Source organism: Daphnia magna, linkage group LG6 (genome assembly GCF_020631705.1).
Source record: "Daphnia magna isolate NIES linkage group LG6, ASM2063170v1.1, whole genome shotgun sequence".
NCBI lineage: Eukaryota > Metazoa > Arthropoda > Branchiopoda > Diplostraca > Daphniidae > Daphnia > Daphnia magna.
Window position 1 is genome coordinate 987196 of NC_059187.1, and position 12102 is coordinate 999297.

Genomic DNA, 12102 nt, shown 5'->3' on the forward strand with positions numbered 1-12102 from the left:
GGGTGGCGCCCCCCCCCATTCTCACTCTACGGGGATTTACATAAAAACAAAAAAGATCGAACTATAGACTACGCGTGGGGTGATATTAATCATTTGCATAGTTTTCTTTCGCTTTTTGAATTTACGTACCCTAACTCTCTCCTCGGATAAAAAAAAAAAAGGCGTCGTCCTTGAATCGTTTTGCATTGGGTTGATACTTTCACGTGCTGATGAATATTATGCAAAAATGTTTGGTTTCCTTTCCCCCACACATAGCCATGACGGCTTTTCTGTTTTGTTACCCTGCCTCTCGGACAAGTGTGGCCTACCTAAGGTCATGGCCAATAGTATACGAATTTTCAACGGGGTTGTATATTCAGCTACAACAACCAACTAAACACCCACGTAAGCAAAATGCTATTTGATAGTTGAATATTAGGTAAGGCATCTACAGAATAGAGCTATACTTTACAGTGCTGCATTAAGATGGCGCACGATCCGCTTGTCGTAGTCGTAGTAGTAATGTTACGTGAATATTCGTGTAACTCTGCTGACAAAACACCTGAGATCACCTGATGATTATCAATAGAGAAATCACCATCACGAGTGTGTTTGGCTTTCGCGCTTGTGCCGAGATATTACTCGATTAAACTAGTTCGAAAAAAAGTCACATGTTTTCGAATAATCAAGTTAAATGAAGTCGTGAAAGCGTTTGTTGTTTTTCTTCACGTATAGTCATCCTTCGAAATTACAGTCTTTTAATTTGTGTTGACGGATAGCTGCATCAAAATCCAAATGTGGTCAAGCTTTGATAAAAGAATATTTTCCTCTCTTCGTCGTCAATCGAAATAAAAGACGAGATAAAAGTGGCTTCGTTCGAGTGCAAGTTGAACAGTAAGCTATTCTAGTATATCGTTTGGTCGTAGAAGACGTGGCTAACGAGAAAAATGAGTCTAAATCACCTGCATCTTGAAATTGGTGAACAAGAATTAGAATAATAAATTAAGCTTGAGAAATTCAGTGAGTTAAGAGTGCTTCTCTTGATTGTTTCAAAATGAGTTCAAGTATGGTTAACAGCGCTTTCGAGAATCCTTGTTTTGTTCCCGATTCTGAGCTAACAACTCCGTCAGAATCGAATGTAGCTCAAGAAGAACATCTACCTGATTATCATGTGGACAATTTCGAGTGCAATTCCTCATCGACCAGCAGTGAAAAATGTTCGGTAGAAAATGAAGATTCAGCGTTGCCTAGAACGAGTATCAGTGCCACATCGAGTGCCCCATTGGAACATCTCGAAAACTTTCTTAGCGATGCTCGTTCAAGTTTGGACGATTCTCCAGTTGCTGCTTTAAGAAGGCTCAGCGTTGTGAAATTTGATACACCACAAGAAGGTTATCCAAGGTATTTTTAGAGTTTTCAATGGTGGTATAGACTTAATTTATTAATGATACTATATCAGATAAGTTGCTGTGTTGGCTCTCTTTTAAAGAAAAATAGTAGCAAATTGCGCTATACCATTACAAATTCGGACGATTGACAGCATGTTAATTTTATATTAGTGCTGTGACTCTGTTTGGTGACAGGTTAGCCTCCAGATAAGTCTGTGTTCTTCGATCATTGATAACTGACGTTTTAAAAGTGCCAGTAACAATTGCGTATGCGAAACCAAGGCCTTTGACTGCACAAGGACTGAAGCGATGACCAATCGATCTGAACGGTCGATACTAATATATATTTGATTTTGGTTGGATAATGCAGATCACCATTCATTTGGAAACTCAATCGATTAATGCAAAGCTTTCCTGTAAATCTTCTGACAACGCTCTGCATATTGTCCGACTTGGGCGTTGTTGTTGCAGACGTCATTGTGAACAGGTAAATCAATGTCGAAATATTTTGCATTTAGCCCATTTTAAAATTTTTTGTTATTTGTGTATACAGTCTGATATACCAGATTGAAATTTCAGGAAACACTAGTAGCAATATTAAAGACTCAAATGTGCTCTATGTTCGAGATAGTTACGTCATAACGGATTTTATTTTTTCTGTCTACCTGCTCGTCGAGCTTCTTCTGCGTATCGTCGCTGTAGGGTAAAACTAAGAATATGTTGCTTATTAGTATAACCATCAATTTTCTGATCAAAGTAAATTGAAATGCAATTTTCATTATAATTTTGGTTCACTTGTTGTCCATCGATATAGCAATCGAAATGATTTCTTTTTTCCGCCCCATCCAATGCATCAGATTAATTCCTTTTGTCCAACAATGGCACAATGACCTGGATGCCTTGGTGACCTTCTCCACCTTCATTTTCTCCATGGTGGATCTAATCGTTGATGACACTGCGACATCCAACGGCTTACAGTAAATTCCGTTGTTTTTTTTTATGTCTCACGCTTAATAATTCATTGAAAAGATATAGTTTTATCTTATAATGCATTTAACCTTCTTTTTACAGATACCGGTATTATTTTTCTACATAAGACGATCACCTCTGTAGAGGACGTCGCAAACTGGGCAAAAAAAAAAAATGGTTTTTCTGATTTAGTTTTGTATACTGATGTGTAATGGATTGAGCAGGCTTCTACAGACTGCTAGACTGTGTCGTCTATTCAGAATTGTTCGTGTTTTCCGAATTTATACGATGCAGAGACGATTAACTAACGCAGCTCGACTAATGGTCTCCAGAAACAAGCGCAGGTAAAAAACAAAAAATGTCACGATTAGTGTAATGCTTCCCTCTCTTGCACGCCTTTCCATTTGCGGTCGTAAAGGTATCAACACGATGGCTTTGATTTAGATTTAACGTACGTTACAGGTAAATTCCTTTTCGATGTTTACATTTCCAATAGTTTTTAATTTTAAGTGATTGACACTTTGACAGACAAAGTCATTGCCATGAGCTTCCCATCATCAGGCAAAATGTCATTCTATCGAAATCCCATATCCGTATGACGATGAATTCACTTTCGCCATGAAAGACGCGATAATTATCGCAATGTTGATCTTTGAAAACAGGAGGTTGTCCGATTGTTGGACACGAAACATCCCAATCGCTACAAGGTTTACAATTTGTGCAGCGAACACAGTTACAATCCATCGTATTTCCACGGAAGAGTTGCACATTTCCCAATTGACGACCACAACGTGCCAACTTGTAGGTAATGATTAAAAAGGGAATAACTCGCAACTGGAATTCTAATGAAAATAAGTACATTTTCGCAAATAGGCAAATGATTGAATTCACCAAAAGTGTCCGCAACTGGCTGGAATCCGATCCCAATAACGTGATTGCCGTTCACTGCAAAGGTAACTTAGTTTCTTGATCACGAAGAAAAGTATAATTTTTGAATTACATTGAGCCAGGAGGAAAAGGTCGAACGGGAATGATGGTTTGTGTCTGGCTGGTGGAAGCCGAACTTTTTCTCAAGGCAGAAGATTCGCTCGTTTACTTTGGATCACGCAGAACAGATACCCGATACGGTCACGCATTTCAAGGTGTAGAAACGCCATCGCAGAGCAGATACGTCAGATATTACGAACGGATCAAAGAAAACGGAGGCCATTTACCGCCAGATAAAAGACTTCATCTACGCAAAATACGCATGGAAGGTGAATCATTAAATCACGTCTTCTCTCATCAAGTCTTTGCAATGCGTCCCATATTCTGACAGCTTAAATCTTTAATGCATTAATAGTCTTTTTCCTAAACAGAACTAATTTGTTAATTTTGGGAGGGGCGTTCGTAAAAAACCATCGAGAAAACTTGCCAACAAATCATAACAGTTGCCCATGTCAAAGAAGTTTAAGAAAATCTTAAGTATTAGGAAACTATTAAGGCTTAAAGGAACTAATCTAAAAGTGTAAGACTTTTGCAAGTTGGGGGGTCTTGTTTTCGTCGTGTTACGATGTACTGCGGACGTGTATGATGGGTGGGAAGGTGCTGTAATCGTCTTACTAATGATGTATATTTAGGTCAGGTTTATAGCTAGCCATTGACCGTACACAAAGTTCTCTTCTGCCGGAAGCCATTTACGTCATAAGCATATTTACGCTATTAAAGTGAAAGTTCCAAATGGTTGCCATTAAATATTGAGCTGTATTATATTTTCTGTAATTATGACTTTGCCATGTTTCTCGTTCAACAGTCTCTTGTTGTTTTTGTAAGCAACTCTCAATTAATTTCCCATCCTTGACTTTCTTTTTCCAGGTATTTCACGTCTGGGTAAAGGCGATGGCTCTGATTTCAGCGTGGAAGTTTACGTCGACCGAGACTCATCTCCCGTGCTGCAAGCTGATTTTCGGAAACAACATTGCTGTCAGGTGAATTCCCCAAACATGTTTATCAGACACATAATCAACTCGTTAAGGCTAATCTCGTGAATGTCAAAAGTTAACAAGACAGCGAACAATTTCACGTAGAAGAGAGAAATGTTAACTGTTGTGCATCGCCGTAATTAGAGCTGACTAGTTCAAAATAGAGTTTACTTTTTAATGAAAACAGCAGCTTTGTGCTGATTATGTTTCTTCGTGGTAAAGTTTAGAAGCTCTTCTACAAGATTTCGTTCAATAATGACCCGAGTTCGCTCCTCCACACGTTCCAAATTCTGTGATAATCTGTCAATACTTTTTAGACGATTTTCTTATCACGTGAAGAGGCCGTCGAATGTTTGCTCAGCAAAGCTCCACCGATTCACGGCGACGTCCGAATCATAATCCGACATCGATCGGTATGTATAATTACATCGTTTCTAGTATATTCACGCTAAACAAAGGATAACCTTGTGGTTTTGCGTTTACTTTTGTTGTTGTCTTTTTGCATTTTAACTTCCTCTTTCATGCTACCCATGCGAACAATTGGCTGGGTGTAATTTCAATGTGAATGTACGCTTGGCACGCTGATCAGATAAGTGTGCCCAAGGGCTACATGAACGCCGTTCTCTACTTCTGGTTCAATTGCAGCTTTGTGGAAAACAACAGGTGCGTATATATTAGCACGACGGTCATGCGAAATTTACTTTGTTTATATAAGACTAGCATTCGGCTATTTGTATGTTCTTCCAATAATCAAATGCTGCCATTAAAAACATTTTTTGGGCGTCGATCGGCGTTTCAGGCTACGATTAAAACGCGAAGAGTTGGACAACCCACACAAATCGAATACGTGGCGCTATTTTACTCCCGATTTCGCTGTGCAACTAGACTTCAGTGAATGCAATCGAACGGATGCCGATACAAACGGATCAACTACACTACCTGAACTTTTTTTACAAGATTAGTTACACAATGTCCTCTTTTTTTATCATTTTTACCTTTTACCCATTTGTTTTCTTTTCATTTCGAAGCATTCAAAATGAAACGGAACTATCAAATGTTATGAACGCACATGAATATACTGCACGCCGACAGCACTAATTCAATGGAAATTTGCGTGCAGCTTTGTTCCTGATATCCGTTACCATGTCCTGTCGCTATGTGAGATTCACTTTGAAAGATTTGTTCGAATCTGCGGTGTGGTAAAGAATACCTTTATGAAAAATATACACTTCAATTGTTTCCCTCTTTTTTCTTTCCGTCTTTTATTTATTTATTTATTTTTTGGTTTAATGGTTGCTGGGCGTACTCAACTATTCCAAGGGCATCGCAAAATAACTACATAGCAACGAGAAAAGAATTGGCGTTCTAGCCTTAAGGTATAGGAGCAAATAATAACCTATTAACGGTTCATCCTGATCGTGAGGTTCACGTCACGTCCAAATTGAAGCCAATAGTAGGAACCAGTTTTCAATTAATGATGCCCGACTTTATTTGTTTGTGGGTTTTCCTAGCAAGTGTGAAATGACTACATGGTTTTCCCCAGATTGCATTCAAGATAAACTTTTACTATAGCCAAATTTCCCTTCCACAGTTCTGCAATGGACGAGGAATACTTTCCCCATTCAGGTCACGCTGCCATACCTGCAATACCACAACAGCTTTAATCCATTCACACATTTTGCCTCTATTTCCATCCGATGCCCATTACATTAAAGTTATCAAACACATTTCTCCGCTAATGGTATGAAACTTGGATTTAGTTATAACAGATAACTCTTGATTTGCCTATTCTGTTTGTCAGCGTTGAATCCTTTGAGAGGAATGAACAGTGCATTAAAATAGTTTATGGCTGAATGACTTAGGTTGATGGTGAAGTTCGATGGAAGACGCCAAAAGACCTTGAGCTTGACAGCTTTCTCTTTCAAAAAAACAAAAAACAAAAACCTTGAGGAGTGGGAAGGGGGGGGGGAGAGGGGGAGCTGGTGGGTTACCTGCTAGATACGGTTTCGCCCTATTGATTTGTCGGCTGCAAATAAACGACAATAGACATTTAGAAAAAAAAGACAACTTTGGAAATGACTCATCATTTTCAGTTATTGGCACATCCTGTCAAAAGAATAAAGTGCTTTTTAAAGCTAACCAGCCATACGTTGGTTTAGCTCCCTAAATGCGGTCACCTGTAATCAGAAAAAAAAAAAACAGAAGAAGAAGGACTTTTGTACACTCACCTTGGGAAAATCCCGAAGTCACGTGACGGAAAAGAAACCGGTTCTCATTGGTTCAACGAGCCTTTAAGCGTTGCGTGCATCCAGTACCGGGGTACCAGACAGCGCTGGAGGTGAACTCCGGTAGTATATAAACGCTAGAGCATCGTGTTCATTCAAAAGAATCCTTCTGCAGTACAATCCAAAGAGGTAAGAAAGTGTTTACATAACACAAGGTTTAAAAAATTCTTATTAACGTTTTCGTCACGTTGCTGGTTTTGTAGCTGCAAAACAGAATGAATCTTCACGTTGCGCTCCTCTGTGTTTTCTTGGCATCAGCGGTGGTGGGCAAACCACAAATTTCTTTTGGAGAAGAAGAAGAAGAAGGACTTGTTCAAGTAAATCCAGAAGAACCCGCACCGTCAGAGGGGGCAGATATCGACGATGAATTAATTCAAACTCGATTGGGTCTTCTTGCTGGTTACCTTAGTAAGTTCCCTTTTTTTAAATCAAATTCTTTTTCAAATGCCTAATCAGATTGTTGCACATTATCCTTATTTTTTCAGACCTGGAAGCCGTGCCCGGTGCAGCACCTCTTGGCGAACAAAAGAAAGATCCCAGTTTAAAACCGAATCCTTACGTTCCCGAAGTAGATTCGACGTCTGAAAAACAGGCTGGCCGCTGCTTGTGCGTTCCTGTAGGAAAGTGTGCCAGTCCAGCTCCAAGTATCCCACTTCCGCCACCAGGATCAGGACCTCTACCTCCTCCACCCATTCCTGGACATAACTTACCACCACCTCCTCCTGTTCCTCATACTAACGCACCTGTCAATACGGACGGTGCCGGCCTAATCGACGTTCGCATCGTTAACAGGGTAAAGCAGAAAACTAGAATTTTTCTCGTTAAGGAGACATTTCACGTATGGGGATATTTATAATTGTTATTTATATATAGCCTCCTGCGGGCGTCCGGTGTCAAAATAATTTCCAATATTGTTGCGCCGGAAACAACGCGTTCCCCGTTGCGCCACCCGCTCCCGTGCAAGGAAATTGTGGACGATCAAACATCATCCCAACTCCGGGCTACAATTTGGACGTTACCCAAGTATAATGTTTTATTTATTTATTTTCAATTAAATTCGAAAGAAGCTAACAAAAGTTATTCTTTGATTTGGTGAATTGACAGGCGAGATTCGGTGAATTCCCATGGTAAGACAATTGAATTGAATTTGCAATTGAGCAGGCGGTTGAAATTTAATTGTTAACTCAGGATGGTTGTCATTTTGGGCCCGACCAATAACTACGTTGGAGGAGGCGTGTTGGTCAGTCCTCGGCACGTAGTGACCGCTGCACACAAAGTGGCTAATTTTGGGTAAGTGCAAATCGATAAATTAGATGTCGTTGTCTTTTTCATATCCTTTTTTTTTCTCCCTCGAATAGAAATGGAGTTGGTCTTAAAGTTCGACTGGGTGAATGGGACGCTAAGGCCAATGTTGAACCTCTGAAATACGTTGAACTGGGCGTCAGCCGAGTCAAAGTGAATCCGTTTTTCAACCGCGCGAATTTGCAGAACGACATCGCCGTGTTGACGTTAGAACAGCCGGTGAACTTGGCTTCAACTCCTCACATCAACCCCGTCTGCCCAGCAAATTTCCAAGCAAACTACGTTGGTCGAAGGTATAATGATTTAAAATAACCCAATTGTCATTTGTTTTTATTTCTATTAACTTTATCTGTCGAACAACAGATGTTTGGTTGCCGGATGGGGCAAAGACGCATTTGGCCCACCAGGTAAATTATTTGGCATTGATTTGATTAAAATTGATGGCACCCGTAATTTTCAATTCTACTTTTATTTAGGCAATTTCCAATATATTTTGAAGAAAGTTGATGTGCCAGTTCTTGATTCCAACGATTGCGAACAACGTCTCCGACGAACACGTCTTGGTCCGTTCTTCCAGCTAAGCCGCTCCAGTTTTGTTTGTGCAGGAGGTGAATCTGGCAAAGATGCATGCACGGTAAGAATGAATTCATTAAGTAATAACCAAGCAGCTTTCATTTGTTTCATTTTTGCACAATATTACACGATTAGGGCGACGGTGGCTCTCCGCTCGTTTGCGAAGTGAACGGAAGTTTTCAATTGGTGGGACTTGTGGCTTGGGGAATCGGATGCGCAGAACAAAGTATTCCGGGTGTCTACGTTAATGTAAGAAGCTATGCTGATTGGTTAAATTCCGAACTCGTGTAAAACTTCTGACGTCGACAACTGTTCACCTGTCCTTGTTATTTTGTCTTATTCACAATTCTACGTACCGCCGTGATTGGTTCTGCTTATTTTCGCTGTATCTTCCTCTTGAAAATGGGATAATATAATATTTCTTTTCAAAAGAGTGTAGCTTTGTCCTACGGTGTGATTCGATGGGTTGTTTGGTTGCTATTTTTTAAGGCCACGCAATTCTAGAACAATAGACGTCATGACTTATCGTTTTATTTAAAAACTGGATAACTAACGGGAAAACAAATATTTTATTCGACACCGGCGTTCAAATTCGTATATGACACGTTAGGTTTTATCGAATTTCAAGTTAAAAACTCTTTAAAAAAAAATTTCAATATTAGCTAAAAATTTCCTTAAGAGAAGAGTCTTTTAACACTGTGTAGTCCTATGTTCAATAACAGTTTAGGTAATATAAATATTTGTCATAGATTTGCATACGAACGCCACATATAAACCAAAATTACTGTTGATAGGTCATTTCAAGATTGCTCACATGAATCTGGCATTGTGCAGATTAGCAAAATGAGCAGACTTTTTCAACTGTGTATTTTTTCACACTGTAGGACTGGGGGCTGCGGATAGGAACTGCACCTAAAGATATGAAAACATTGTCTGACAGCAAATAAAAACTGAAAGAAATAACATGCAAATATACTGTACTGTATCCTTCAAATGACGTCTAGTGAAAATCAATCTTCAAACAATCGTGTGTGTCCTGAAAAAGATTGTCCCTCAGGTTGGTACGAAAAAATGGCAAATTTCAGTTTCCCGATAGGGATTCTATCAAAACTCGCATTTCCCAACCCCCTGATACAGGCACCCCTACCCTTCTACAACGACCGGTGGATCGACCGACACTTTTTCTGAGACGTTACCCCAGAGATGACGCTGATGGCGCGGCGATTTCAGGGGTGTCTACACTAATCTTTCGTTCGTTTTTTTTTTTGAGATGCTGTGCCGCTGAGATTGATCTCCATTTGTAGAGGAAATAACGCAGCAGCTCCCGGTCGAGTCCCCGTTTTTATCGGCTGAACGACGAAGGAGTGCGGAGCAGTTTAGTCAGCCAATTCGAGTCGATTTCAGGGTCTCGTACGTATCCTTTATACGTTTTCTTATTTTAGATGCTGCGTCGCAAAACTTGACCTCATGTTGTAGAGGAGATAACGCGAAGATTAACGAAGGGGTCCTGTCAATTATCGGCTCAACAATAAAGGAATGCGGAGCAATCTAAGAGCGACTCGAAGTTTTGGGAGATTTTTTTTCAGAGAGATGGCGCGTCGGTCATGAAGATAGGGAAAAATCAGGCCGCGAAGTTATTTTTCAAGGCGGGGCTTTGTGCGTCGCCCGGCAACGGACAGGTTTTTTCACAGGCCGTGTGAGCTCCATTGTTTCGACCATGGTCGTCTACTAGGTGCCCTCACTCCGTTCAGGAAGTTCCCGATAGGGTACGGCCTGGTCGCCAATTCGCCATAATATCTCGGAAACCGTTTGCTCTTCCGGCAAAACAGACTCCGTATACATGTACTATGAGGCGTGCGCTGATCATCAACGCCTTCATCCCGCCTTCCCACTTTTGTCAAAATCGGCCAAAAACAACATCTCATGAAATTCTCCAAAAATCAGACGGCATAATCGAAATTGAACGCTGATTTCGATTTAGTCATTGGTTTTCTCGTTAAACTAGCCCTTAAAAAAATTAACGAAAACAGTGCTGTTGGCGCACCAACTTATATAGTACCAATATTATAGTTTTTCATTTACATGTTAAAAACCATAAATGAAGTTGGTGCGCTAATAGAACTGTTTTCGTTAATTTTTTTAACGGCTAGTCTAAAGAGAAAACCAATGACTAAATCGAAATCAGAGTTCAATTTCGATTATGCCGTCTGATTTTTGGAGAATTTCAAGAGATGTCATTTTTGGCCGATTTTGACAAAAGTGGGAAGGCTATACCCTTCCCACTTTTTCATTTTTGGCCAAATTTCAAATTTGGCTTAAAATACATGATTTTGATTCAGAATTGAATGAAAATCACGGAAATCAGGTTTATTTTTCTATTGGTCTTATAGTTTTTCATTAACATGTTAAAAACCATAAATGAAGTTGGTGCGCTAATAGAACTGTTTTCGTTAATTTTTTAAACGGCTAGTCTAAAGAGAAAACCAATGACTAAATCGAAATCAGAGTTCAATTTCGATTATGCTGTCTGATTTTTGGAGAATTTCAAGAGATGTTATTTTTGGCCGATTTTGACAAAAGTGGGAAGGCTATACCCTTCCCACTTTTTCATTTTTGGCCAAATTTCAAATTTGGCTTAAAATACATGATTTTGATTCAGAATTGAATGAAAATCACGGAAATCAGGTTTATTTTTCTATTGGTCTTATAGTTTTTCAATTACATGTTAAAAACCATAAATGAAGTTGCTGCGCTAACAGAACTGTTTTCGTTAATTTTTTTAACGGATAGTCTAAAAAGAAAACCAATGACTAAATTGAAATCAGCGTTCAATTTCGATTATGCCATCTGATTTTTGGAGAATTTCAAGAGATGTCGTTTTTGGCCGATTTTGACAAAAGTGGGAAGGCTATACCCTTCCCACTTTTTCATTTTTGGCCAAATTTCAAATTTGGCTTAAAATACATTATTTTGATTCAGAATTGAACGAAAATCACGGAAATCAGGTTTATTTTTCTATTGGTCTTATAGTTTTTCATTTACATGTTATATAGTTTTTCATTTACATGTTAAAAACCATAAATGAAGTTGGTGCGCTAATAGAACTGTTTTCGTTAATTTTTTAAAGGGCTAGTCTAAAGAGAAAACCAATGACTAAATCGAAATCAGCGTTCAATTTCGATTATGCCGTCTGATTTTTGGAGAATTTTAAGAGATGTCATTTTTGGCCGATTTTGACAAAAGTGGAAAGGCTATACCCTTCCCACTTTTTCATTTTTGGCCAAATTTCAAATTTGGCTTAAAATACATGATTTAGATTCAGAATTGAATGAAAATCATGGAAATCAGGTTTATTTTTCTATTGGTCTTATAGTTTTTCATTTACATGTTAAAAACCATAAATGAAGTTGGTGCGCTAATAGAACTGTTTTCGTTAATTTTTTAAACGGCTAGTCTAAAGAAAAAACCAATGACTAAATCGAAATCAGCGTTCAATTTCGATTATGCCATCTGATTTTTGGAGAATTTCAAGAGATGTCGTTTTTGGCCGATTTTGACAAAAGTGGGAAGGCTATACCCTTCCCACTTTTTCATTTTTGGCCAAATTTCAAATTTGGCTTAAAATACATGATTTTGATTCAGAAT

At 39.0% G+C, this 12102-nt stretch overlaps 2 protein-coding genes across 2 annotated transcripts; both read left to right on the forward strand.

Annotated features, from left to right (window-relative positions):
- Positions 1 to 381: 381 nt before the first annotated feature.
- LOC116924861 (phosphatidylinositol 3,4,5-trisphosphate 3-phosphatase TPTE2) lies at positions 382 to 5536 on the forward strand. Its single transcript, XM_032931442.2, has 15 exons — positions 382 to 1380; positions 1738 to 1854; positions 1921 to 2070; positions 2225 to 2344; positions 2439 to 2444; positions 2561 to 2680; positions 2755 to 2798; positions 2865 to 2929; positions 2999 to 3141; positions 3210 to 3289; positions 3347 to 3592; positions 4191 to 4303; positions 4615 to 4710; positions 4887 to 4960; positions 5097 to 5536. Exons 1-15 carry the CDS (start codon positions 1034 to 1036, stop codon positions 5257 to 5259), a joined length of 1884 nt encoding a protein of 627 aa, XP_032787333.1. The 5' UTR covers positions 382 to 1033; the 3' UTR covers positions 5260 to 5536.
- Positions 5537 to 6568: 1032 nt separating this feature from the next.
- Positions 6569 to 8891, forward strand: LOC116924862 (phenoloxidase-activating factor 2). The gene is made up of 10 exons (XM_032931443.2): positions 6569 to 6711; positions 6786 to 6990; positions 7068 to 7375; positions 7456 to 7605; positions 7687 to 7709; positions 7771 to 7872; positions 7941 to 8177; positions 8248 to 8291; positions 8361 to 8518; positions 8593 to 8891. The coding sequence occupies exons 2-10, from the start codon at positions 6798 to 6800 to the stop codon at positions 8746 to 8748; spliced, it is 1371 nt and encodes a 456-aa protein (XP_032787334.2). The 5' UTR covers positions 6569 to 6711; positions 6786 to 6797; the 3' UTR covers positions 8749 to 8891.
- The last annotated feature ends 3211 nt before the right edge of the window (positions 8892 to 12102 follow it).